The sequence below is a fragment of the Mauremys reevesii genome, linkage group 4 (assembly GCF_016161935.1).
Source record: "Mauremys reevesii isolate NIE-2019 linkage group 4, ASM1616193v1, whole genome shotgun sequence".
Taxonomy (NCBI): Eukaryota; Metazoa; Chordata; order Testudines; family Geoemydidae; genus Mauremys; species Mauremys reevesii.
Genome location: NC_052626.1, coordinates 108,764,127 through 108,791,429, shown reverse-complemented (window position 1 = coordinate 108,791,429; position 27,303 = coordinate 108,764,127). Strand labels below are relative to the sequence as shown.

The 27,303-nt window shown below is 44.1% G+C and overlaps 1 protein-coding gene across 9 annotated transcripts in view; it reads left to right on the top strand.

Moving 5' to 3' along the window:
- The window catches only part of BRSK2 (BR serine/threonine kinase 2), a 470,664-nt gene that overhangs the window by 336,366 nt on the left and 106,995 nt on the right, over positions 1-27,303 (top strand). For 8 of the 9 annotated variants that reach the window (XM_039538093.1, XM_039538092.1, XM_039538089.1 and 5 more), the window contains exon 4: positions 10,677-10,817. In XM_039538093.1, coding sequence (XP_039394027.1) covers positions 10,677-10,817 — 141 coding nt within the window. Of the gene's footprint in view, positions 1-10,676; positions 10,818-12,744; positions 12,751-27,303 lie in introns of those variants that run through there. The other variant, XM_039538094.1, reaches the window with a different exon arrangement.

Here is a 27,303-nt window from a genome sequence, read left to right as displayed (position 1 = left end):
AAATGTAATGAGTTTTCTAGCTCTCGGTCGAGTTGTTTGGGAGGAATGGTTAGTTTCTAATGAGCAATGTGCTGGGAATTTGTGGGAGGGGTGGCTGCTATTTTCTGGTTGCTTGGACTTTCGCTAGGATTGCTGAATATGCCTGGCACATGGTAGTCCTGACGCAGCCAACATCTTCACACAGACTGTCAGTGAGTATTCATGTGGCCTAAGTGCATGGTACCATCAGGAAGTTTTAAGAGGTGTGGGTACTGGTGGACTTTGGGTAGGGAGGGCGTAGGGTTGTTTCTGTCCTTATAGCTTGAATTACTATTTGACTCAAGCCTCTGGGTATGTTGGTCTAATTGTGCATCCGTGTCAAGTCTAGAGTGTCCACTGTCTGTGCTGCATTCCTTGGTCTTAGCATTCTTCTCATTGGTCTCTTATAATAGCCAAATATTAAGGTAGAAGTCAAGGGGGCCAGATCGCAGAGCAGACTTAATTAATCATTGAAGTGTCCTGCCTCAGGGCTGAACATTATCATCATGCTGCCAAATCTTAAACCAGGATCTTCATAGTCCGCGGGCATCAGCTCTACCAGATAAGCCCAAAGCCTTGCCTATTTGAACCAGTAGAAGCTGTGCTAAGTTTCCCCATCTTGAAAGTCGTTCTTTGCTCCTATTCAGAGGTCTTTGCCTCACAGTGGAGTACAGCTATCAAGTCATAGATTTTTAAAGCCAGGAGGAACTATTATGATCATCTAGTCCGACCTCATAGAGCACAGACCATAGGACCTTGCCCTGTGAGTCACAGATTGAGGTGTGCACAGACGAACCATCTGCCTGCCAAGGTTTAAGTGAGGTGGGATTTTTTTTTTCAGTGCCATTTAATAAACATCTCAAAAGCTAATTAGGACCAGGCCTGGTCAGTACATAGATCAGGGAATCGGCAACCTCTGGCACGCAGCTCGCTAGGGTAAGCTCCCTGGCGGGCCGGGCCGGTTTGTTTACCTGCCGCCTCCGCAGGTTCGGCCAATCGCTGTTCCCACTGGCCGTGGTTCACCGCTCCAGGCCAATGGGGGCGGCGGGAAGCAGCACGGGCTGAAGGATGTAAAGAGCCCCACTTCCCGCCGCCCCCATTGGCCTGAAGCAGCAAACGGCGACCAGTGGGAGCCGCGATCGGCCGAACCTGCGGACGCAGCGGGTAAATAAACCGGCCCAGCCCGCCAGGGGGCTTACCCTGGTGAGCCTCATGCCTAAGTTTGCTGATCCCTGACATAGATGAATGACCTGCAAGGATAACCCAGGTACTGCAGGAAATGGCACTCTTCCCTCTTAGTGTGTAACCAGTTCCCCAGTGTACTGGTAGGGATAGTGTCTGTTCATCTTTTTGCAGGGAATTTACACGAAAGCCATAACCTTTCTGATCATTAAAATCCTATAGCTCTTTTTGTGAGAGTAAGGGTGTAAATCCCGTTGTTATCTAGTTTGGATCATTAATATTCCTCCTACTTAACATTCCCTTGTAGTTTCAGCAGGAGCAGTTACTTTTCCCTTCCTAAAATATGTTGTATAGTGTTGCTGCCACATTTTGCTGCAGAAGTTGCTCACTTGAGTAGTGTATTAATGCTCCCTAGCTGAGTGATACTCAGCTCTAGATCGCCTTCTCTTCAAATCCAGACAGTATTATTATGTAGTATTATTCTGCCAGGGCCTGATGAAGATAGTGATCTGCCTGAAAATGAACTGGCTACAACTCCTAGACTTTGGCAGTGAGAGGTTTTCGGAGGAGTAAGAAAAGGCGGGGAATATAGAGATACAGTATCTGCATCATCTACTAAAGGCGAATTCTAGCCTTTGTTTAAATGGTTTGCAGAACCATTCCTAGATACTGTCCCTAGATAGTCCAGTTTGCCTTCCATTGCCAACAGCTAGTCAGGAATCAGCGATCATTCCTCTTGCCAAGTGGACAGTACAAGGACTAACTTTGAAGTATACCCAGAAGCTCTGGCTAGTTCATCACACAACTGTCTCATGTCTGCACTGGCTTCCTGTTCAGTTCCCTCTGCAGCTCAAGGTGTTGGTAATAATCTCTAAAGCACTGATGGTCTGGAACTCAGTTCAATGAGAGACCATCTCATCTTGTACACTGTGGTGGCATGGTCTCAGATTAAACTCTCCAGGCTCAAAGGTCTCTGTCTTATGCATTCACTCTTCTTAGCAGTCCATCAAAGCCCAAGACTTGCTTTGTGCAAGGCATTTCCATTTGGCCTAGCTTTTAACTGGGGGCTTGTCTACATTTCCCAATGGATCCATGGGCAGTGATCGATCCAGCGGGGGTCTATTTATTGCGTCTAATCTAGATGCGATAAATCGACTGCCGAGCGCTCTCCCGTCAATTCCAGTACTCCACCATGGCGAGAGGCACAGGCGGAGTCGATAGGAGAGGGTCAGCCGTCAACTTACCGCAGTGAAGACACTGTGGCAAGTAGATCTAAGTACATCTACGTAGCTGAAGTTGCGTAACTTAGATTGATTCCCCCCCCCCCCCATGCCCATTGTAGACCAGGCCTGATTTGTGTTTTTAGTGGCACTGGCAGGGGAAGAAGAACCTGTTTGATTTTTTTCCTGGCCAAGTGATTTTGGTTTATTCTTTATTTGTCCATTTGGGATGTTCTATTTAATTTATTCTTTTTAAATGTTTACTATTCATCAGAGGCCTAGCTGCAACAGCCGTAGGCGCTTCAATAATCTTTTTAATATAATACTTTATAGTCTGGACATTCATCTGAAAAGTGCTTTCAGATTCTTTGGAATGAGAGATGATATACAGTATTGGAGCATGAGTCTGAGAGTCAGGAGTTCTGCTCCTAACTATGCCGCTGACTTGCTATGAGCCCTTGGACAAGTTACTCCCTCTCAGTTCCTCAGTTTCACCCTATGTAAAATGAGGATAATAAAATCTCCCTAATTCACAGGGGAGTGGTGAGGCTCTCATTATAAATGCTGGTAAGGTGCATTGAGATCCTTTGATGAAAGGTGACATAGAAGTGCAAAGTATTGTTATTAAGTATTATAAATGCAGTTATTATTTTGCATTTATAATCTTTCATGCAAAGATCTCAATTTACTTTAATAAATGTATGTGTTGCCCCGAAGGATCTCATTTGTAAAGGGCAGATGTATCATAAATTGTGTGGATCTATAGGGCTGGGAAAACATTAATTGCATATCCATTACCAAGACGTAATGCTGAGCTGCTGTGGGGACGCTTAGGTGGCATGTATGTGTTATTCCTGACCATGCCTGCTAAGGGTTAGCAAACAACCTGTCATTCTCTATAATCATCAGGACTGGGATGACCTTAGCTATTGTGCCCTTGGTACCTGCTGATGCACGGATTTAGTTCTTCCTGGGCCAGTCTGCCTTTCTATAAGAGTTGTGTTTCCATAAATCACTCCGGGCTGGATTGTTTAAGATAATTTAAGCACAGCCCTGCCTTGGGGTGGCACAGAGCTGCCCTGCCCCAGAGGGAGCACCCAAAGACATTCTCCCAAAGCTCCCCAATGTGCAGAAGGAGCACACACAGCCATTTATGGTGTGCAGCAAGTATGGGAGTGGAGTCATGGCTCTGCCTACTCTCCTCCCCTTTGAGCACAGGGACTTCAGTTCTCACTCCTGCCCTTTCATGTGCTGCACAAAGTGGGAGGAGGCTCCTTGCTCCCTTCCCCCTGCAGTGCCCGCATGGAAGAGCCAGACAGAGTCCGGCCCAGCAGCTGGGGTTTGCAGGGAAAATGAAAAGCAAGCTCATGAATTAGTAGTAAATTTTCCACCAGCAGAAATGAACCTGAGCCACAATCTACAGAACTGAAGGAAAAGATGGCTCAGAATCCAAACTTGGTGGAGCAGGCCCACAACTGTGCCGTTCTCAGCATGATGCTGAAACTTCACTGAGGATTGCACTATCACCTGGTAACTGCAAGCTGGGCTACTTCTGCAGACCTCACCACAACTTTTCCTAACCTCTGCGGTCTGAAAAGATGGTACAAAATGTTGGCAGGACAGGGCTATCATGAGATTAGCAGTGCCTCATGGTTTCATTTAGGCTTGGAATTGCCTGAAAATGGAGTGGGGCGGAAGGGGAAGGTGGTGGGAAAATGGACCAAATTTTCATCAAGCTGCCAAAAATGTTAAGATTTGGTTTGAGTTTGGGGGCACAGGTTCCCAGGGTTTCTTGTTTTTTGTGGAGAGATTTGTCTGGGCTGATAGTGGCATCATATGTACCAATGACCAGCTACCACCTTGTGAGGATAGTTGATGTGACCTTAACACATTAGCTACTGATTGTCAAATATTTTCTGATCGATCCCAGAGGGAGCTGGCCTATTCTCTCCACTGGTAGGAGTATGTTCTAGCCCCTGGTGGCATATAGGGGCCATGAAGGACCAACTTAGCCCCAAGGAAAATATCCCTGTGCAGGAGCAGTGTAGACCCTCTGCTGTCCAACCTCACGGCACCTGGCATAGGGGCATGTTGGGGCCAGGAAAAGGAGAGGGTATTGTGCTCTATGCTATGTCTGTTCTAGGTGGCAGAACAGGCCACAGGCAGTCATGGGGAGGCTGCTGTAAGTTAGAACATGCTTGGAGCTGTACAGCTCCTAGAACAGGCAGAATCTGGGCGGCACAGAGATGGCTTACAGCCACCTTTGCCCCACACTTCTGCTATCCCTGTAACAGTTGCAAGGTTTATACACTTTTGTTGCCTTATTCTATCAGAGATTTTTTTTTAAAGTCTAGCCTTAGTTCTTTTTACGAGCCGCACAGGCTTCTCACCTGATACCTAGAGGCCATGTGAGGTTAGTAGCTTGTTAGCTTTGACTGGGGAGGGTGATGAGTCTAGGATACAGATGGAAAAGTGGCAAAGGGGATAGATAAAATTAATAAAACATGTTGGGAAGAATCACTCGGCTGCTGTACATGATCTCTCTGCTCCTCTCTGATGGATGAAATCATTTCTCCTATTAAGCATTCAGTTTCTTTTCCTTTAAACACTGGGGTCTCGTCTCCTTCATCTCTGAAGCTTTCCCTGAAATTTTTCATTTCATGTGTTGGCTCACGGCAGAGGCATAAAGAAATTCTAGGCATGCATGGTGCTGGCATTCTGAAACCATGGCCTTGCCTGTTTGGGAATCTGCCCCGTATTTAAGAATTCCCCTAATAGAGGAAATGTTTAATACTTTTTTTAAACTGTGTGCACGCTGCAAATGGGAGTTGTGGAAGCCTGGCAGCTGCAGCCTATGTCCAAATCCACTTGTTCCAAATGGACTCATGTATTAAAAAGGAGAGGCCAGCACTGCAGTCACCATAATCACAGCAGTGAAAGCTAGAGAACAGGGGTGATTGATGTTCAGGGCAGTGTGGTCTAGTGAACATGAGCACAGGAAATCTTGAGTTCTAATCCCAGCTCTGAGGCCAACTTGCCATGTAACCTTGGGCAATTCACTGTGCCTCACTCCCCTGTCTGTAAAATGAGGGTGATGACCCTTACAGAGTGTCTCTCACAAGGAAAGTGAGAGGATTAAATAAGTTAACATTTGTACAATGCTTTCAAGATGGGAGAGCTAAGTGTTCTGGCAGAGTCTTTCAGCCCGGGGTGGCTCCATACTCCCCTGTCGCGATTATCACAGCATGCGGGCGTACTGCCTAGGGGCTGTCTCTTGCCTCTGTTTTCTTTGCAGTGACTTTTCAGAGAGTGATGCGTGGTGTGCTTTTTACAGCTAGGTTTCCACAGGGGAGAGCTTTTGACTGACACCATCCGTTTTACCATAGGCAGGGTTGAAAAACACCCTTTAAAAATTGCTGCCTTCCATTTTGTATATAACATGAAACTCAGGCTGTGCAATGAATGGAAAGCAATAGCCAAGACAAGTTTCTGGGAACAGCTACAGAAGCAAAATGGTAACATGAGGTAATATCATGGTAAGGAAAGGGTAGAAGTGGGGAGGAACAACAGGAAAATCCCTCTTTCCTTGTTAATTTTTACAAGCTGTATATATTCTGTTGCTCACCTGCTCCCTGAATCAGCAAACAGACAGGCAAGCTTCCAGTGCCACTGCTTTCTATTAAAGTCACTGAGGGCTGTAGAGTAAGTTGATGGCTGGTCTTGTGGACTCACTGTTTGACTCAGAGAAAGTCACTGAGGGCAGGTCTACACTACGGGGCTCAGTCAACCTAAGTTACGCAACTCCAGCTACGTGAATAATGTAGCTGGAGTCGACGTACCTTAGGTTGACCTTTTGTGATGTCTACACCACGCTGGGTCAACAGGAGAAACTCTCCCATCAACTTATGCTTCTCATTCCAGTGGAGTACCGGAGTCGATGGGAGAGCGATCCGTGGTCAATTTAGCCGGTCTTCACTAGACCCACTAAATCGACCCCCGGTGGATTGAGCGCCACGCGTGGATCCCCCGTAAGTGGAGACAAGCACCAAGTCTCTCCGTTCCTCAGTTCCCCATCTGTAAAAATGGACAATACTGTTTCCTTTGTCTTCCTTCTCTGTCTAGACTGTAAGCTTTTGAGAATAGGAGTTGCTTTTTATATATATGTACAGCATGGACCATCTAAGCTATAGTGCACTAATCGAAATAATTAACAATGGTGCAACCAACTTGCAACACTTGGAAAATAATTATTATTATTTATTATTTTATGTATTATTGTAGTGCCTCAGAACCCTAGTCATGGACCAGGACCCCAATGTGCTGGTTGGTTGGTTGGTGACTCTTCCTGGTACAGCAGCAAATTGGAACTAAGAACTTCTGGATATAACTTTAACCTTGCTGCACTTGTAGAATGATCCTTGCAGCATTTATTTCTTACACTTAACCATTTGGGAATGTGTTTGTCACCCTCCTTGCTCCTGTCACCCTCGTTGCTCCTATCACGTGAGGGGATGTGTCAGATCAGAATACATTGTCTCCGTGCTTCTTTCTTGTTCTTCAACTCATCTCAGGCACAAATCTTTTTCAGATGTTTCCCCCATTTGTTTCTATTTTTATATCTGGTGCTTCTGGGTTGTAAACAAAAATAAATACCTTTGTAAATGCACCCTGTATTTCCATTAGTTTTATTTATCATACGGCACGTTGGTGCACTGTGCTTGAGTATTTTTAATAAGACAAAGTTGATGAAAATAAATTGCTTTGCAGTTCCTGCTGAGGGTGAGAGAAATGCTGGGCCTATAATTTTCTGAAACTGCATTTGAAACTTGCATAGAGTGGGGTCTGCATGCTTGTACATATAAACATCTTTATATCTCCCTGGAAAAAAAAATCTATTGATTTGTACTATGTCTAAATTCTTTGAGCCAGATTCTCTGCTATATCCTGCTTCTTCTGGGCACAGCAGAAAGGAAGAGCAGTCAGAGAGCCAGTTACATTTGATCCCAAGGCCAGTTTTGGGTCTGCCATGGTAGAGACTAGACCAGGTCAGTCTCTGGTACAAGGAAGAGACTGATTTATATAGGGGATCCTCTTTTCCAACATGCCTGCTGCCAAGGTCTGGGTAGTGTAGGACCACTGAGACTTAAAAGGCCCATACATCCAAATTCAGTCTCCAAGGGACTATGCATCGGATGGAGATCACTGGCATGCCACTCCCTGTCCCACCTCCTGATATGCCCCTATACCAGAGGCTGCAGGAGAGGTGGCATAGGAACCACCTATGTTAGCTGTATGACCACTCAGGACTTCCCCAAGCCAGGGAAATCCCCAACTATGGAGATGTGGGCTGTCTTTTCTCCCTTTGCATCGTGTAGCAGTGCAAAAACAATAGAGCAAGATAGAGAGCCTGGTCCTATATCAATAACATCTGTACCATATAAACAATGGTGATACCTATATGCATTTTAACATACTTTTATGACAGTTTCACTGGCAATTTGCCCCTAAACCACCTCTGCCTGGATTAGAGCTAGTCACAATTTTTGAAAATTTGATTTTTCAATAAAAATTTTCATCTGATTTTGGATCTTAATGAAAAAAAAATTGACAAAATTTCCACAAACTTTTCTTGTGGAGTTTCAACAAGCACTAGCGCTTAGTCAGAATTTTTCAAATTTTGATTTAAACAAAAAGTTTTCCAACTTTTTTCCACTAGCTCTCTGTCACTGAGTACCTATTCTGCCCCCCTTTACAGTAGATCTGAATGCCCCACAATCTTTTATTGTGTTTATCCACACAACACCCCTGTGAGGCAGGGAAGTATTATTATCCACTGACAGAGAGAGAGTCTAAATCATCTTCTCGTGTCCTTGTCACACACTAGAGGTTTTCCCAGAACCGTGCATAAGCAATGGCTCTTTCCGTTGCTGTAGCAAGGTCCTTCTTCATAAAGGTCTCCCCAAAGAGTCAGCAAATGCTTCATGGTCTGCACCTTACCACACTCGCATATATTCATGTCATTAGAGTACCCTCATTGGAACATATTAGTCTTCAATCTGCATGTGTTTGCGTGTGTAAGCGGTTCAGGCATTGCCACATTGACCTGTCTGTATTGGCCCCTCTGGGAAAGTCCTTCTGGGGTTCCAGATCTATTTCAGTGCGTCTGACTGCATGTGACCTTTCATTCCATAACCTCAGTTCTGCCTTACCAGCTGTCATAGCCAAAGGCACAACACTGGTTATAAAACTCTTTCTCAGTTTAAGTGACTTGCCCAGGATTACACAGGAACAGGGATTTAAACCCAGGTCTCCCGAATCTATAGCTGCTGCCCTAACCACTGGACCATTTTTATTCTCTCCAGTGCTACTCCTAATATTATAATACTCTGAGTAGCTTCAGCAAGGACCATTTAAAAATGCACAAGAATATTTTCCTCTTTCCTCCCCTCCGCCCCCAAATTTGGAGTTTCCCTCCAAAGTCATACCATTCTGAGGCACTGAAAGGACGATATTCAGTCTTGAAGTAATTTTGTTCTTTTCCTCTCCCTCTAAGACCTGTTTGGTTGGACTAAGGGTACTGGAACTAAGGCTGACTCTCCTTATGCACAATGGGATACAACAACAACTCCCTAAAAAATTTTAAAAGCTCTCTAAAATGTACTATTTAAAAAGTTTTCCATCGAAATTTGTGGTATCAACAAAAGATGGTGATGTTTGCTAGCCCTGTTTACCTTCATCTCACTGCCCCTGCAGCTATCTGCTGTCAGAACGCATGCCCTGCCATGCAGCAATGGAACGCATTTCAAAGCAGTTACCCTTTGAGGGAGTGTGGGCTCGCTCCCCTAGTACAGGATTCCGAAGCCCAGGGCATAAAAGCCACCTCTGCAGGTCTTCCCCTAAGGGAGATCTGCAAAGCAATCCATTCAGAGAACAAAAGATCCTTCAGTAAATGACCTCTTTGTGTCACTAGTCTGGGAGGGCTCACGTAGTAATGCTGGTCAGCTCAGACTCATACCAATAAAAGCTTTACACAGTACCTTTGCATCATTTATTCTTCCTATATATAATGGACTGTGTGTGCACAGAAGGAGGCAGCACTGTACAGTAGCACAGAATCACAGTATAGATGGGAAAGGCCTCATTGTTTCTCTAGACCAGCGTTTCTCAATGATCAGTCCGTGGACCAGTGCCAGCCCCTGAGATCTCCCTGACAGTTTAGGAAGGCAGCAAGCTGGTGCCTGGTATCAAAAAGGTTGAGAAACACTGTTCGAGACAATCCTCCTGCCAATGCAGGTCTGTATCTAGTCCAGTTTTAAATTACTCAGTTGATGGGGCTGCCATTATTTCTCTAGGGAAACTATTCTGTGGTCTAATAGAGCTCCATTCTTAGGAAATATTCCCAGATATTTAGCTTTAGTTTTCTTTTGACTGGTGGCATCTCATTACTCCAATCATAATAACCCTTTGGGCTGCCCTAGATAATTCCTCTCCTTTCTTTGCCTGGTACACTTTTGGAATACTCAAATGCTCAATGATAACATGCCGTTATCCTGTCCCCCTCTTGGGCCCTAATTCTTCAGCCCTTACTCATGCTGTGTAACACATACATGCAAGAGTAGTCCCCTTGAAATCAATGGGACTAGTCAAGTGAAGCAGCATGAGTAAAGGTTGCAGAAATGAGCCCTTACCTGGGTGCCCATGCTACACATGTGTAGTTTATCTTTGTCAGAAATCAGCCTGTTTATTTTCAGCAGCTCTCCAAATTCCCTCTTGTTTGTTGACATTGTCTGGTACTGAGGTGTCCAGAACTGAGCACAGTTATGTGAGTGTCATTCCTCCAAAGCTATTTCAGAAAAGGAACTATCACCATCCACCTTGGTTAATGACCTGATGTCTCTGCATATGCAGCCTAACTCTGCATTAGCTCTTGCAGCTGCCATATTATGCTGGAAGCCCATATAATTTGCTGTCCGCTATCTGTCTTGATCTTTGGAGGAATTATTGCTTTTCAGATATCATCCCTCTACTGGGGATGCTGAAAACTGAATTTGTTCCATTGTTTGGAATCACTGAAACGCCTGGAGTCCAAGCAGTGCTTGACTCCAACCCTGTTAAAAATGTTCACAGCTGCTAATTTCCCAATTCTCTCGTTTCACAGTATTTCACACATGTTTAATTCCTAGAGAGAGAGACAGAGACAGACAGAGAGGTCTGTGTGATCATGTGCTAACAAAGGCCTGTCTTCTTTTTTTCTAGGTATTTGGTGCTAGAACATGTATCAGGTGGGGAGCTCTTCGACTATCTCGTAAAAAAGGGAAGATTAACGCCAAAAGAAGCCAGGAAGTTCTTCCGACAAATCATCTCTGCTTTAGACTTCTGCCATAGTCATTCAATATGGTGAGTACAGCAGGTTTATAACGGGTGGTGACTATGGCCTGGAAACTCATAACAAAGCAGTCAGTGGGGCTGGGGCTCCTTATACAATGCTACCTCAATATAACACCACCCGATATAACACAAATTTGGATATAACGCGGTAAAGCAGTGCTCTGGGGGCGGGGGCTGCGCACCTCGGTGGATCAAAGCAAGTTTAATAGAACACAGGTTCACCTATAACGCGGTATGATTTTTTGGCTCCCAAGAACAGCGTTATACCGAGGTAGAGGTGTACTTCCGTTTGCTATTAACTAGTTAATGTTGTAAAGCTCTTGGGGTCCAAAAGTGCTACATAAATGCTGCTGCTGCTACTTCTTGGCTATCTCTGTGAATACACATTGGTCACACATAGATTGTTCATGCAGATTGTCCGTGATTTTCCTTTGGATCTGTTTATAATATCTGTATAAAGAGTCATTTCTGGTTTCCATTGGAAAGCAAGCCTGCTGTTCCATGGTGAGCATGATGGGAGGGGGCAGCTGCTGTCACGTTCATTTATAGTGACTGCTTTAAGCAAGAAAATCAAATTCCTGGGGGACCAGTGCTTCATTTCCGTGAGTCTTGGGGGCACTTGCCAATAACCAAGAATAATATGTGCCTTATCAAGACTAGTCCCTGAAGAAACTTGGGACAATTATCAATATAACAAAGTCATTTTATGGCCTCCTTGGGTTATAGGGAAATGTGCTGGCAGTTGGCAGCCCTGCCTGGGCCCCTTCTGGGCATTTGAGTCACTGTTGCCTTTAATTTCCTTTCCAGTAGGGAGTAATTTTCTTTATCAGTCTGTTATTGTTGCATATTAACTCAGTTGAATGATTTAACCATTGAGTGTGGTTTAACCTGTAACTTTAAGATGGCATTTTAAATTGAACCAGTTTCCACTTCAGCTTTAACAAGTTCGGGTAATTTAAATTATACTGAAATTGAGTTGTTGCAGCCAATCAAATCACAGGGTTTCTATACAGTTACTGACCTGTAACTGCACGCATATTTCTCAGTAATACAATTCCATGCACTCTGATTGGCTAAGGTGCTATGATTTACATAATGACTGCACAGTTGTGTCTTAATAACTACACACAGCACACAAATTCCTCCATTCTGATAGGCTGAGGGCCATTGTTAGACAATGAGAGCACAGCAATTTGTATAATGACTGTATAGTTATTTCTCAGTAATCATGCAATGATTATCCATATTCCTCAGATTTGACTAACTACAGTCCTCAGAATGCCCCATACATACACCCTAGGGCTGTCAAGCGATTAAAAAAATTAATTGCAATTAATTGTGCTGTTAAACAATAATAAAATACCATTTATTTAAATATTTTGAGGTGTTTTCTACATTTCAAATACACTGGTTTCAATTACAACACAATATAAAGTGTACAGTGCTCCCTTTATTTTTTATTACAAATATTTGCACTGTAAAAAAAATATTTTTCAATTCACCTAATACAAGTACTGTAGCTCAATCTCTTTATCATGAAAGTTAAACTTACAAATGTACAATTATGTACAAAAAAATTACTGCGTTCAAAAATAAAACAATGTAAAACTTTAGAGCCTACAAGTCCACTCAGTCCTACTTCAGCCAATCGCTCAGACAAACAAGTTTGGTTACAATTTGCTGGAGATAATGCTGCCTGCTTCTTGTTTACAATGTCACCTGAACGTGAGAACAGGCGTTCATATAGCACTGTTGTAACCGGCGCCACAAGATATTTACATGCCAGATGCACTAAATATTCATATGTCCCTTCATGCTTCAACCACCATTCCAGAGGACATTCGTCCATTGTGATGACAGGTTGTGCTCAATAACAATCCAAAGCAGAGCGGACCAATGCACATTCATTTTCATCATCTGAGTCAAATGACACCAGCAAAAGGTTGATTTTCATTTTTGGTGGTTTGGGTTCTGTAGTTTCTGCATCTGAGTGTTGCTCTTTTAAGACTTCTGAAAGCGCCACACCTCGTCCCTCTCAGATTTTGGATGACGCTTCAGATTCTTAAACCTTGGGTCGAGTACTGTAGCTATTTTTAGAAATCTCACATTGGTACCTTCTTTGCATTTTGTCAAATCTGCTGTGAAAGTGTTCTTAAAATGAACATGTGCTGGGTAATCATCCAAGACTGCTATAACATGAAATATATGGCAGAATGCGAGTAAAACAGAACAGAAGACATAAAATTCTCCCCGAAGGAGTTCAGTCACATATTTAATTAACACGTTATTTTTTTAACGAGCATCATCAAGATGGAAGCATGTCCTCTGGAATGGTGGCCAAAGCATGAAGGGGCATATGAATGTTTAGCACACCTGGCACGTAAATACCTTGCAACGCCAGCTACAAAAATGCCATGTGAATGCCTGTTCTCACTTTCAGGTGACATTGCAAATAAGAAGCAGGCAGCATTATCTCCTGTAAATGTAAACCAACTTGTTTGTCTTAGTGATTGGCTGAAGTAAGACTGAATGGACTTGTAGACTCTAAGGTTTACATTGTTTTGGTTTTGAGTGCACTTATGTAACAAAAAAAACTACATTTGTAAGTTACACTTTCACGATAAAGAAATTGAACTACAGTACTTGCATGAGGTGAATTGAAAAATACAATTTCTTTTGTTTAACATTTTTACAGTGCAAATATTTGTAATAATAATATAAAGTGAGCACTGTACACTTTGTATTCTGTGTTGTAATAAAAATCAACACATTTGAAAATGTAGAAAAACATCCAAAAATATTTAATACATTTCAATTGGTATTCTATTGTTTAACAGTGCAATTAATTTTTTTATTGCAATTTTTTTTTAGTTAATCACGTGAGTTAACTGCAAGTAATCGACAGCTCTAATACGCCCATAGCGAAAATGGCCACCTAAGTGTCTGATCCACTCCCCTCATTGTGTAAATCACTGGAAATTTCTAAGGGAATGTATTACTTACAGATGGAAGAGGGGATCTAAGCCTTTTTCAAGGAGCAAGAAGGAGCTGTAGGGCGATATTAAGAAGAATGGGGTAGGGTGGGGAGCAGTTCAGAGGTTAAACTGACCACATTTGTGGATTTCGAAGTTCTGAGAACAGTACGCAGTCAGCATGGACGGGTTTGTGATAGTCAACAGAGCATGGGGTGAGCTGACAATGAACACTAATAACATGAGGGGCCAATCCAAAACCCATTGAAATTAATGGACACACACACACACACACACACACACACACACACACACACTTCGGATCATCAGACCCAGAAAGTTTTCTCTGATGGCAGATAATTCTTAATGAATAATTTATTCTGTGAATGCCACATCTTTTTCTCCTTGCAAATCACTTGTGGGAGAATCATGATTTTCTTAATACATTTCTGAGAATAATTTATGATAGATTGTTCAGGAGCAGTTTGTTTTCGAAACTGGATAGTGTGGTCCCAGTTAGGTTTGATTGGACACATAGGTTGTTTTTGTTCATGACCAGCAGAGCATCTCTCTTAGAGGCCCTGATTCAGGAAAGCATTTAAGCTTGTTCCTAAGCACCATTCCCGAATAGGGATGCTTTCCTGAGTCTGCCTAGAATCAGATTTCAGGTGTCAACTGTCTCATTTACAAATTCAGAATTTACATTCTGCAAATATTCTCCATTATTCTCTTATAATTGACGGTCTCCACAAATATTGCTGCTGGTAAATTCATTCGCTCGAATATTCACAGGAAGCACACACAAAAAAGGTGCAAACACAACTGATGGTAATTCATTTAATAATTCAAACGCATATTAACATACAGATGTTTGTGGTCTTCGGATGACTCTTGTGGGAATGTATATGTATCTACTGGCAATTAGGTACTACTGTGACAAGTGTGACACAGGTAGATAGATGGACAAATGCCTTCTGGTGTCTGCCTTTAATAAACAGGGCTGAGAGGAGGGCTGAGGCCATAGAAAGAGTAAGTGATTCTGGAGAATTAAGGGTCTCTAGCAAATTTTCAAGGGATGGTGAGTGTCTCTTTTAAGGATCCCCAGGTACCGTCTTCAACACATGTGCGTGTTGAGGCAATATCCTTCTTGTTAAGAAGTGAGTCTGTTTCTGTGATCTCCTCCTCAACCCCTACTCTACCACTGTCAGTGCAGAGTCAAACGACAGTGAATCAGGAGCACCCCTCTCCTCCATGGTCAGTTTGAGAACCGTGCAGCTCCTGAGATGTGAGAGTCTGAGCAGTCACCACCAAAGGTTTTTTAAAAATCAGGTTTGTAAATATATAATAATTTAATGTGCTTTCCTAAGCAACGAAGCTTGACCTTGCCCTGTTGCAGGGCAGCGAGATGATAAATCATCTCATCAGCCGGGTTATCCAGTTATGACCACACTGAGTAATGAAGGCTTCTCCTTTGGCTAATGACTAGATGTGATTGCCTCTAGCATGCTAGCAGAATAGATTGATAGCTCTGTGCCCCCCACCCAATATCATGCCACCTCTGCTTCCACCACCCCCAGGAAGGAGCAACCAAGCACAGAGAAATTCTTAAGGTTTACAGTTTCTTCAGAATCCTGGTAAGTTCTTCTTTCACTGCTTTGAATTTATTAATGGCTCAGGATTCCTGGATGAGAGACTCTGAAAGGGTTTCCCCACAGTGGCCATTGATGCGGGGGGGAGCAGTGCCTTCCACCACAGGCAGAAATTGCCTTTGTCTGATGAAGGGTTTTCAAGGAAACAGCCCCAGCAAGGAACAAAATGGATTTATAATTTGTTTGTGTTTGTTTTAATGTTATTTTAAATCAGTATAAGCTTTCGGTTCCCATTTTTTTTTTTTTATGGGAGAGTAGTGGGAGCTTGGAGCTTCTCCCAGTCACAGTCACTGTACAGGATTTTGTAGTGGGGTTGGCTGTGGGAGAATTCACAGCAACTCTAGTTATAGCCCCACTCAGGAATGCAGGAAATGGCATAGGACCATTGGCATGTGGGAGCCCACTGCTCCCCTAGCCTCAGGAGTCAGTGAAATGTCATAGCAGCACCGACCACGTTTTTCAATAGTGACTAATGATGTTGGCTGCCCACCTTGATGCCCACTTTGAAACACTTCAGAGGGAGCTTGTGTTCAGCAGGTGCTGAGCCACCACTCTGAAAACCAGGGTCCTGTAAGGGGCCTCAGGTAGGACCCCTAAAATCAGTGGTCACTTTTGAACACCTTGGCCACTGACTTTGTGGGACCTCCCAGCTACTCCAGTCGCAGCCACAGTTACTGTAGGAAATTATATAGGAGCTCTGACCATGGGGGAGTTCACAGCACTCCAGTCTGAGCTTTCCCCCGGAGGAGCACCCTTCTATTTAGAGAAAGCAAAGACTGCAGAGAGAACAGAATCTGGAAGGAAATAAGAGAGAACAGCTAAAAGATTCCTGATTGGCTGCATGTGACATCACCAACCAATGTCGTGATTGGTCTGAGTTGTGTTTTTTGTGTGTGTGTTGGGTTTTTCTTTTGGTCAGGCTCCTATTTGGTGTCTGTATCTTGTGGGCTGACAAATAAAAAATATGATTACAGAAAAGGGCCCATGGCAAACCTTATTAAGCTTCAGAGATAACTGATAATGCCAATTACTGCACAGCGCAGTGGTGACATTGAGAGGAAATTCCCTCTGGTAGTGAGCAGCAGGATTATTATTTCATTTTATTTTTATTTTTATTTTGGTTTGGCTTTTTTTTTCCAGGAGGGCACAAGGAGGGTTTGAGGGTCTGTATGAATATTGATAAATGACAATTACTAGAGTCTCTTCTTTCATTGCCTGAGGCTGTCTGCTGGTGTATGCAGAGGGGGCTCATGCTAAAATGTGTGACATGGGGAGGGTGGTGGGGTTGGGAGCTAAGGCAACGAACAGGAGCTTTGTTTTACTTTGCTTTGTATCCTTCCCACTAGTAGGGTGGGGAAAGGGACATTATAAAAGTAATACTTCAGGATTCACAGCAATGGCACCAAAAGCTCTCGTGAGAGCACTGTGAGCTGGAATGATGTTTAGAATACCGCAGTATTCTTTTACTAACAGGGAGGGAGGGTTTGTGAGAAATCAGGAGTGTCCTCAAGAAGCAGAGATGACTATGGCCTCATCTACACTACAAACTTATCCACGCCACTGAGTGACATAGTTATACTGCTCCAACCCCAGGTGTGGATAGTGCTACGTTGACAGGACAGCTTCTCCCGTCAACGTAGCTACCACCTCTCGGCGAGGTGGATTAACCAATGGAAGAAGCTCGTAGTAGCATCTTCACTAAAGCGCTACAACAGAGGTGAAGAGAGGGGCAGGGCCAGAGCCCTGCCCCAACTCTGCACCAATCCATAGAGTAGGGCTGGCTCACTTTCTGGGCCAGCCTAATGGCTAGCAAAAAACATGCACACCCCATGCCTAAGGAGACTGTGCTTGCTAGTGTTGCCAAGGGCACTGTCTCTCTGGTGCCACTCCACTCTGCCTCTCATATTGGGCTTGTGACAGAATGCTACCATACAGCCCTTTATATGGAAGCGATGGCCCTATTTTCAATTTAATTGGGCACACATCTTGTGACTGCTTCGCCTACGCTCTGCCCACTCATCCATCTAAACATCCCAAATCTCTGAGCTTCAGTTATCCTCGTTTATATTTTCAATCAACCTGAAACAAATTTCCCCTTTTTCTTCTGAAATGTAGAATTGTCCCCCAAACTACACTGGTCTGAGGTCTGTGGAGGGGAATATTTAGTATTGCACTGTGACCAGTTTAAAGTTGAGCATTTCACTGCCCTTCAGGAGTACAATGCAGGTGCTGTACCATTGGAAAAAGGGAAATTGACAGCTTTCCACTGGGATACACAGCTCTTGCTTCTAGCCTCCAGTAGTTGCAAGATATCAGATCTTGCCATTGTGACATTATAATTTACAGCTCTCCTTACAGGTGGGAGAATATGAAAAATGGTACCACTAAAAAAAAAAAAGTAAGATTCTATAAATATTCTATAAATAATTTCTAAAATAGTGTTCTTTCTGTAAAATACAGAGCACAGACAGAATATGTGATTATGTTTTATTGGCACTTGTTTGGGGTAACCTGCACAAATCACTCATAACTAAGGCTGAGATTTAGTTAGGGGTATTTTGGGTAAAAGTCATGGACAGGTCACAGGCAATAAATAAAAATTCACAGCCCATGACCTGTACATGACTTTTACCAAAAACACCCCTGACTAAATCTCTACTTCTGGGACCCTGCTGCTCCAGAGGGCCCCTGCTGGGGGTGGAGGGGCTGCTCCAGTGCAGGGGGTTGTCAGCCCCCCAGCCAGTGCTCCAGGGGACTGCTCTCTGGACAGCCTCCAGGCACCCTGGGGCCGTTTCTCCAGCTGCTCTGGGACTGCTGCTGCTCGGGCGGTCGCCGGGACCAGCCGCAGCTCGCATGGTCCCCGGAACCAGCTGCCTGGGGCCTCCCAAGTAGCAGCCGGTGTAGCTGGCCCCGGGGCCCACCAAAGCAGCTGGCCCCGGGTTGCCCCACCGGTGGCTGGTGCAGCTGGCTGTGGGGTGCCCAAGCAGTTGACCCTGGGGCCAGCTGCTCGGGCGGCCCTGAAGTCAGCCGCACCAGCTGCTGCGGAAGTCATGGAGGTTGCGGAAAGTCACGGAATCCGTGACTTTCGCAACCTCTGTGAAAGAATCACAGCCTTACTCAGAGCTCGTGAAGGAAGGAGACATTTCTAACACTCATGCTGATAAAATGTTTATGCTGCACCATTCTGTGGAGCATTTTATATGTGCTTTCACTCTGTATATGCGCGTATACACACACACACGTGTGAATAGAGAATATATGACGGTATAGTATGCATGCATCTACATATAATGATGTAATAGGTAAGCCAATTTTCATGTTGCATCAGAGAATTGTGTTTAATGGATGAAAGAATGGGAATATCTGCTGCACGCATAGAAAATAGACTGGAGGGAGGCTTTTAATTTTCTGTGCACTTTGTGACTTGTAGAGGAGTCACATATTTAAATATATTTTGGAAATAAAAACAGATGGATTTTTAAACTGAGTCCCTAATGCCTCACTCTTTTCCAGAACCCTTTTGAAAAGAATACACATGGAGATTCTACACTAAACTTTGGATGTGGATAACTGTCCTTTACACAAATACCACATTTGTATTTTTTTCCATGTTGGAATGTCTCAGAAAAAAAATGATTGTTTCATAATTGATTTGAGCTGTGCCAGTTTGAAAATGCAGTGTGAATGATATGGCAACATTGTTTGCTCAGCAGCAATCTGTCTGTCCATGGCAGCAGATTCACTGAGTGCTGCATTAACAATATGATGGTGTTATTTCCTCAGCAGCAACCTATGTGTGTACATGCCAACAAATCTGTCAAATTCCAGCGGCCTTATTTACTTAAATGTTGACATTGACTTCAACATTGGCACGTTGAAAACACCACGTCAACCAATGATGACGTTCTTTGCTAGGTGGTGTCCTGTGTGGTTTACACATGACAACAGATTTGCTCAGTTGCTGTGTCCGCTTGTGATCTAATGTCGACATTTCTCAATAGTCAAACTCGCACTGCAGCCTTTGTGTTCACTACATTATCATGATTCTTCGTAAGGCCCTATATTAATTGCATTTCACATTTCAGCTCCAGTTTGCACAGTTTCTTTACAAACTAGGGAAATTCACACAGAAAAAACTTTGTTTAATGTTAGTTAAGGTTTCTCTGTTCTACTTTAATACCATTTTCCTCACAGACTGAAAAGCTACAAATACACAGTTAAGCTTCCATTTCTTGAGTGACAGCAATATAAAATGGATCAACTCTTACCTATTACTGCTTTCCTCGTACAACTCTTTGTCAACACACAAGCAGGGCTGGATTTACACCTTATGCGCCCCTAGGCACAGCATCTTCAGTGCCCCCCTGCCTACAGCTGACCTTCATGTTTTCCATAAAAAATTAAACGAAAAGAAATATAACACAGCCTCCTCGGGAAGGCACAAGACCCTTCACCACACATGGTGCTCCCAGCCTGAGCCAAGGCACAGCCCACCTGCCCCAGGCAAGGCACAAGGTGGACACTGTACCTCTCCCCACTGCAAGCAGTCCCCAGGTGTCTTCCGTCCCTCCTGCAGCCCAGCTCCGCAGCTGTGCTCTGTCTTTGCCCGTGCAAGTGAATGGGACACTGGCCACACCCGTCCCCAGCACAGGGCGGAGGTAGCGGGGCAGCCGAGATTGGGAAGGGGCTGGGACACTCCCAGCACCTTCAGCAGCCGCCCCACCTGGCCACAGGTCACAGCGCCCCCAGGAGGGCTGACTCGGATGCTCACCCTGCCCCAGCCCCACACGCTGGGCGGCCACCAACCCGTGCCACGAGCCCAGCTGCCTACAGGGGAGCTGTATGCATTAACTTTTTAACTTTTAACCCATTTTTAACTTTTAGATGCCCCAAGGCATGTGTCTACTGTGCCGAATTGGAAATCCGGCCCTGCACACAAGGCTTTAAAAACTACTATGTAACCTTAACTCTGTGCCGAAGGTTAACGCCTCAAAGTTGCCACCTTGGGATGAGAGCAGGCACCTCGCTTACCTCCTATGTCATTCTCTGGGCAGCCACAACCCTGTGGTCTGGTTCTGAGATATGCGGTACAGCCCATCAGCTGTGCCTTTTAGTGAGTCCACCCCCTTTAGGGGGATATAAAGCAGCCCAACCAAATGGAAAATAATTCCCCGACCCACTTCCTTGTGCAAGGGAGAGGGCAGCAGTTTCTCAGGCCTCACAGACAGTCTCAGTTCCCACTCCTCAGTGTGAGAAAAGGTTAGAGCTTAATCATAGGGTGGAGAACAGGGATTTCAACAAAGAAAACCAGCCTGGTAGTCTTCTTCCTCAGAGGGCTTGGGTAGGTGGCGTTCACAAGCCGTAGGTCAGTTAGTGCCACAGGGCCCCCAGTCTGGAAGCTCTGAGCCCTTTGCTTGCTTCAGCATGCCCCCACTACTGCACTGAGTTCTCCCTTTTAAGGGCTCACATCCAGGCCTGACACGCCACAGGGGTTCGGCAGGTTGGTGCTGATTGCTCCTTAACCCTGCCTGGGCTGGGGAGTCCTCTGCCTCACTGCACTCCAGCATAAATACAAGGAGGAGACGTGTTAAATGTAGGCATACTTACAACTTCGAAGAGATGCTTTCTTTTACTTCTTTGAAGAAAAGAGAACAACTTTTAACATGTTTCCGTCTTGAAAAAACTGCCCTGAATGCAAGAAGGTCATGCACATCTACTTATTACAGGCAGAACTGAGTGAGGTCAGACTAGATGGTTTAATGGTTGATTCTGACCTTAAAAATCTATGAATATATGTTAAAAGTTATCCTTTTATTTCTGACCTTAACTGTATCTACTAATTTTACAGAGCTTGAAATCGTTAGTTAAGTAGAACAGAGCAAGCTTAATTAACAGAAACCAAAGATTTTTCTGTGTATAGAAACATAGGTACACATACAAATCTCAAATTTACAGTAGCTGTTGAGTCATTATTAAGTTTCCAGGAGCAATGGAAAATGAGATGAAAAGGGTTTGGGGGCTCATGTAAATAAAAAATGATGTTTCTCATTATTATTAATTATTATTTAATAAATTATTCATATAGCCTCAACAGCATACTAGGCACTTTTTAAAGGCATATTGTTGGACAGTTATTCTGTGGTCTAACTTCATTGGGGTTTGGGGTCAGTGGGAAAAGCATTTGCAAAGAGGCTAAGATTTTGTGTGTTAGAAATGACCTACAATTTCTCCAATTAAAGGGTATCTTGGGTTAGAAATCTGGGAACTAAACGGAGTTGTCATAGAAACCGATATGAATGTTTCAGCTCCAAAATCACTTAAAAATAATGGGCCAGTTCATCAGCTAGTGTAAATTGGCATAGCTCCACTGGGCCCAATATTCCAAATCTGTCTTTACCTCCAAGATCTGCTGTCTGCCCCTGGTGACAGTAAAAGGTGTAAATTAAACCCAGTGTCACCCATACTCTGATGCTGCCTGCAGTACAGATGAGTTGGTTTTCAGAGAGTACGAGAGCAGATACCTCACAAATGGAGTGAGGGAGGGATTGACAGCTGCTTGGAGAGCATCAGTGAGCGTGACCAGTGACTGGGGAGCAAGTGTGAACAGTCAGTGCTTGGGGAGCTATGAAGCATGTATGCAAATGCAGATCCTTCTGCTATTCTCCATCCCCTAGAATTGTGCACGGTTTCCCCCAGAGCTCTCTTGGAATTCAGGGACATTCACACCATCCCTCTTTCACTCTGCAGGATTTTTTTTAGTGCCCTTTTTGGGGTGGGGGGTGCGTGTGTTACAGCAGTACCTTGCAGACTGTCAGACACTGTGTACCCTCCTTGTGATCGCTTGGTTAGTGACGCTCTCTCTCTTTTTCCAATCTACAAACACTCCTTCCAACAGTCTTGCCTTATTCAAGCTGTAGTAGCAGGCTGCTTGTGCCACTGTCTTGGCTGAGGGGCTCAGGACATTATACTGCCATCCTGGAGGGGATTATACCAACCTTTAGGTCATGCCCTGCTGCATCTCTCTCTTTCATTTTCCTTCTCGGCCTATGCAGCACTCTGTGGGGGGAATTTTCCCTGCTTGTTCACCAGAGAGGCGGCTTTCTTTAATCCTTCTTTCCAGCCAATGTGGAGAAATGCCCTAGGGCATTTCAACCTCTGGAACAATGGAGTCCTCACTTCACCTGCAGAGCGAAGAGGTGAAGCAGGTCGTGTAAGACACGGAGTCAGAAAGATGAGCTGGAAGGGGACCAAATTAAGTTCATTTATTCAGCAATGTTCCATTAAACGCCAAGTAATTATCACATGTGGTGGGGGGGTTGTGTTTCATTTTGGCACAAGAGAGTTCTGGTGAATATTAATGTGTTAGGCCGGCCAGGCTGCTGGGTTCTTCGGCAAATTATAACAGACATCCCCTGTTCCACATGCCCTCTCATTTCGAACCTGGGCATTTAGAGGAGCTGATGATAGCAAGGATGGGGAATGCAAATGCAGAGTAGGTGTCCCGTCTCCAGTGGCAACAATTCCAACCCTGCAATTGTGGTCCAGTTTCTCAGCCTCAGTTCTATCCCCTTAACGCTGCCGGAGCAGTACAAATGGGACATCATATGGATAGCTGAGAATTGTTCCTGGTAGAGGGGAGTTCTCACTTGGGGCAGGGCTTGTCTGTTTGTTATATGTGTGTACAGTGCTCAGCACAGTAGGACCCTGATCCCTGAGTGGGGCTTCTACTAAGCAACCAGAATAACTGGTATAAAGGAGTTAGAGGCAACCTCTATGCCAACCACCCCCACTCTAGCTTAGGGGCATATTGAGGGAAGGAAAGAATGTAACTGGATGAGGACCAAACAGCGGGGAGCAAAGCTCCCCAACTATAATTCTCAACAGGCTTAGGTCAGGGCCAGGGCTGGGGCATGTGAATGCATGGCTCCCTGACAGCTCCTCCCTCTCTCCACTTCTGAGTGTATCTTGGCACAGGAGAGAATCAGGGCCAGTAATTTCCCTTGACATTATTTTGCCTGGTGTCTGGAGCAAAGCAATTGTTTGAGACAATCTTGTTGTCAGTTAGGGTCCCCTTTCACACTCGTGCTACCCCATCCCCAGAAGTCCCAGCCAATGGTTTCCGAAGTGCCAGCTGTGGCATGGACCATCCCGCTATGGCTTTATCAGGGCAGCTGCAGAAGAGGGGACTGAATTCTCCATTGCAATGCATTGGCTACCACTGCAAGGCAAATTCATGAAAGCCGCTATAGTGGGTAGGTCTCACATGCCTGAGGAGGAAGGGGCAGAGCATGGTAGCTTTCTTTCTTCCTCTTCCCCCTGCATGTCCCTAATGAAAATGAGGGGCACATTATTATTATTTTTTTGCTATTTCAGAGGCATCTAATTTTTCTGATTGATCTAATTTAAAAATAAAGTCCAAGTTGTGGATAATAGTGCTACAGTTCCCATAGCCCCACCAGCCTTCCACTGCTTCCAACCTAGGGAAGGCAGGAGAGGAATCAGTAGCAATGGGAGTGGGGTGGGAGGGAGTATCTGCCGCTAGTGAGCCATGCTTACCCTGTTTCATAGATGGCACCCCTCACCTTCCCCTGCTATCAAGGGTTCTGTGGAGAGATCTTACTGCCAGGGGGCTGGGGATGAGTCTGACTTAAGAGTTCGTATTGTGTTTCCTTCCTATTGTGAAAAGTGATAGAACTGGGAAGGCTGGTAGATATGAGGCATGGGGAGAGAGTAGAATTTTTGCATGAGTTGTTTCTGCTACATCATTTTCTTGAAATTTCCTTCACTGTTTGTCATGGGACCACTCATAATGGGTATGAGTCCGAGCTTAAGAAATGCTCCTGAGTCTTCTGTTCTTAAGTCACCAGCTCATATCTGGCCTAGGTCATTGGGACCCACAGTTGTAACTACATGAAGGCTCTCCAGTGGCTAATGTAATGTGGTGATACCAATACACTTCCTAGAGAAATCACCATCACATTTGTCAGTCATTGGCATCTTCGCCAAAGGCCAAGGTCCTAACAGGCACAAACAACAGATTAACTTCGCCCCTTAGAGAGTGATCCTTTTGGTTCAGATTCAGGTGTGTTGGTAGGGAGTTGTGGGAGAAGGCTGAATGTGCATCTCATCTGTGAATGAACTAGAGCTGGTCAGATTTTTTTGAATTTTGAAATGTTGATGAAATTCTGAATGTTAACATTTAAAACTGTGAATAAAGCAGAGAAATTGAGAAAATGTTCACTTCATTTTTTCCCATTTTTGATTAACTGTAGAGCTGGTTAAAATTAAATGTTTAAATTGAATTTTAAATTTGAATTTTAAAAAACCAGGAAAAATATTTGAAAGCATGTTTGCAAATAGTTTTCCTGTAAAAAAAAATAAAAATCTAGGATTAACACAGAATTTCAGCCTACAAGTCTTTCACCAGCATTTCATTCATTCATTTAAGCATATACAATATATATAAGCAGCACATGTTCTATATATTGGACATACATGGCTCATATCCAACCAAACAGCAGGTAGAGCTCTTTCATATATCATTCCACTCACATATTAAAACCTATCAGACCTGTGAAACATCTATATGCTTTCTGCATAGCATCCCCTGAAGGGGGAGAGAGAGGACAGGAATAGCAGTTTAATGCAGGTCAGAAATGAAATATATTGACCTAGCTATAACAAAACCCAGAGCTCTGACACATAGTTATGAGGGAGAGGCTCTAGGGGTTTGGAATTTAGGAGACATAGCAAAGTTTGGGATTAGGGGGCACACTGACCGTAACCTAACCAACAGAAAAATATTTCCATCAATGATAACTGAAATTTGCAGATAGGCAAAGTGAGAAAAGCATTGCTTGAGAACTTCTTAGAGTGAAAATCCAACAATATAGACTTTTGAATTAGGCTTATCACAAATGGATTAGGGCAGTGGTTCTCAACCCAGGGGATCTGTACCCCTGGGGGTATACAGAGGTCTTCCTGGGAGTACATCAACTCATCTAGATATTTGCCCAAGTTTTACAACAGGCTACATAAAAAACACTAGTGAAGTCAGTACTAACTAAAATTTCATACAGACAATGACTGGTTTATACTGCTCTATATACTTTATACTGAAATGTAAGTACAATATTTATATTCCAATTGATTTATTTTATAATTATATGGAAAAAATAAGAAAGTCAGCAATTGTTCAGTAACAGCGTGCTGTGACACTTTGTATTTTATGACTGATTTTGTAAGCAAGTAGTTTTTAAGTGAGGTGAAACTTGGGGTACACAAGATAAATTAGACTCCTGAAAGGGGTACAGTAGTCTGGAAAGGTTCAGGACCACTGGACTAGGGAATGAATAGTAAAAAAAAGGTATAATTTGTTGATTTAAGGATACTTACTTTGTATATTTTGACGTGTGATATTGACAATTTGTGCTTTAATGGTTCATAAAATTTTTACTTTTTGAATCTCAACATCTACTGTTATTACATAATTGTCTGATATTCCCATCAGTCCCAAAACTGTGAAAATTTAAATAAAAATCTAAAAAAAGCTTTAAAATAAACATTGATATTATCTGTCAGAATTATCCAAAAAGAAAAAGGGAGTTCTGCCAACCCTACATATAACTAGCCCTTAATAACAGTCCTGTGAGAGCAGTTTCTGGGACTGATGCAAGGATAACTACTGCAAAAGGCAGAAGGACACATAGTTTGCCTGGAGCTTTGAGAGGTTTCCAGTTACCTTCCATTATATCAACACCACTTACTTTGCAAAGCGCTGTTATCACTCATCACCATACCTTAATGCTGAGACAGGAAACCTTTAATCCATCTCCCCCGTTGGATGAAACCGTCCCAGCATTCAGTTGAAAGATGAGATCGATCCTGGATGCCAGTTAGAGAACAGTAATCAAATAATGCGCTGCCATCTCATTATTATCCAACCTCCATAGCCCACTACAAGACCCGGGCCTCTTATACTCTGTCTCCTTTATGATGCTGAACTGTTAGGGCAAGAACCTCCCCACATTGGGTCAGTACAGACCTGGCACATGTATGATCAGCTTGTATCTCTCAGGGACCGTTGTCCTCGATGGCCACATTCAGAGGTTCTTTTCTGGGCTTTCACTGGTCATTCACGAGCTTTAGAGTGTTTTGAAGATGTCAGACCAAAGTATGTGTTGTGGCAAATTGCCGGCCCTATTATGATGGGTCTCGCGCTTTCTCTTCTTTGGGGGGGGGGGTTCAGGGCACCATTTCTTGCCCCTGAATTGGAATATTAATTGCCCCACTAGTGTCCTTGAGGAGGGGAGTGGAGAGGAGAGGAAGGGACCTGGGCCCGCCCTCTACTCCAGGTCCCAGCCCAGGAGCCCTGAGGATAGTGGTGAACCACTTGAACTGGTGGTTCCTTCCCCTGGGCTACTTCCCTCTCCTGCCCTTCAGCTTGTGGGGGCTTCCTGCCCTCCCTCTGCACAAGCCAGGTGCCCCTTACCTAGGGTCTTGGACTTCATAGCCCACCGCAGCACTTCTCCAAACTTTCCTCTGCTTCTCGTCAAACTGTTCTCTGCTCCAACACCAATCCTTTCTGCTCCAACTCCTCCAAACTGTTCTCTGCTCCAACACTAATCCTTTCTGCTCCAACTGCCACACTGTCTGATTGAAGCAGGGGGGTTTTATCATGTGACTGACTGCAGGTGTCTAATTGGCTTCAGGTGCTCTAGTTAATCTATAGCAAACTTTCTTCCCCTTACAGGGAATAAGGCTCCCTTGTAACACTCTCCTGCTGCCCTCTGGCCATGCTGTATCACAATGTTCAACCCAATATTTATTTCATCTCTGATACTTGTTGTGTCCCAGGTCACCAGGAGACTTTGA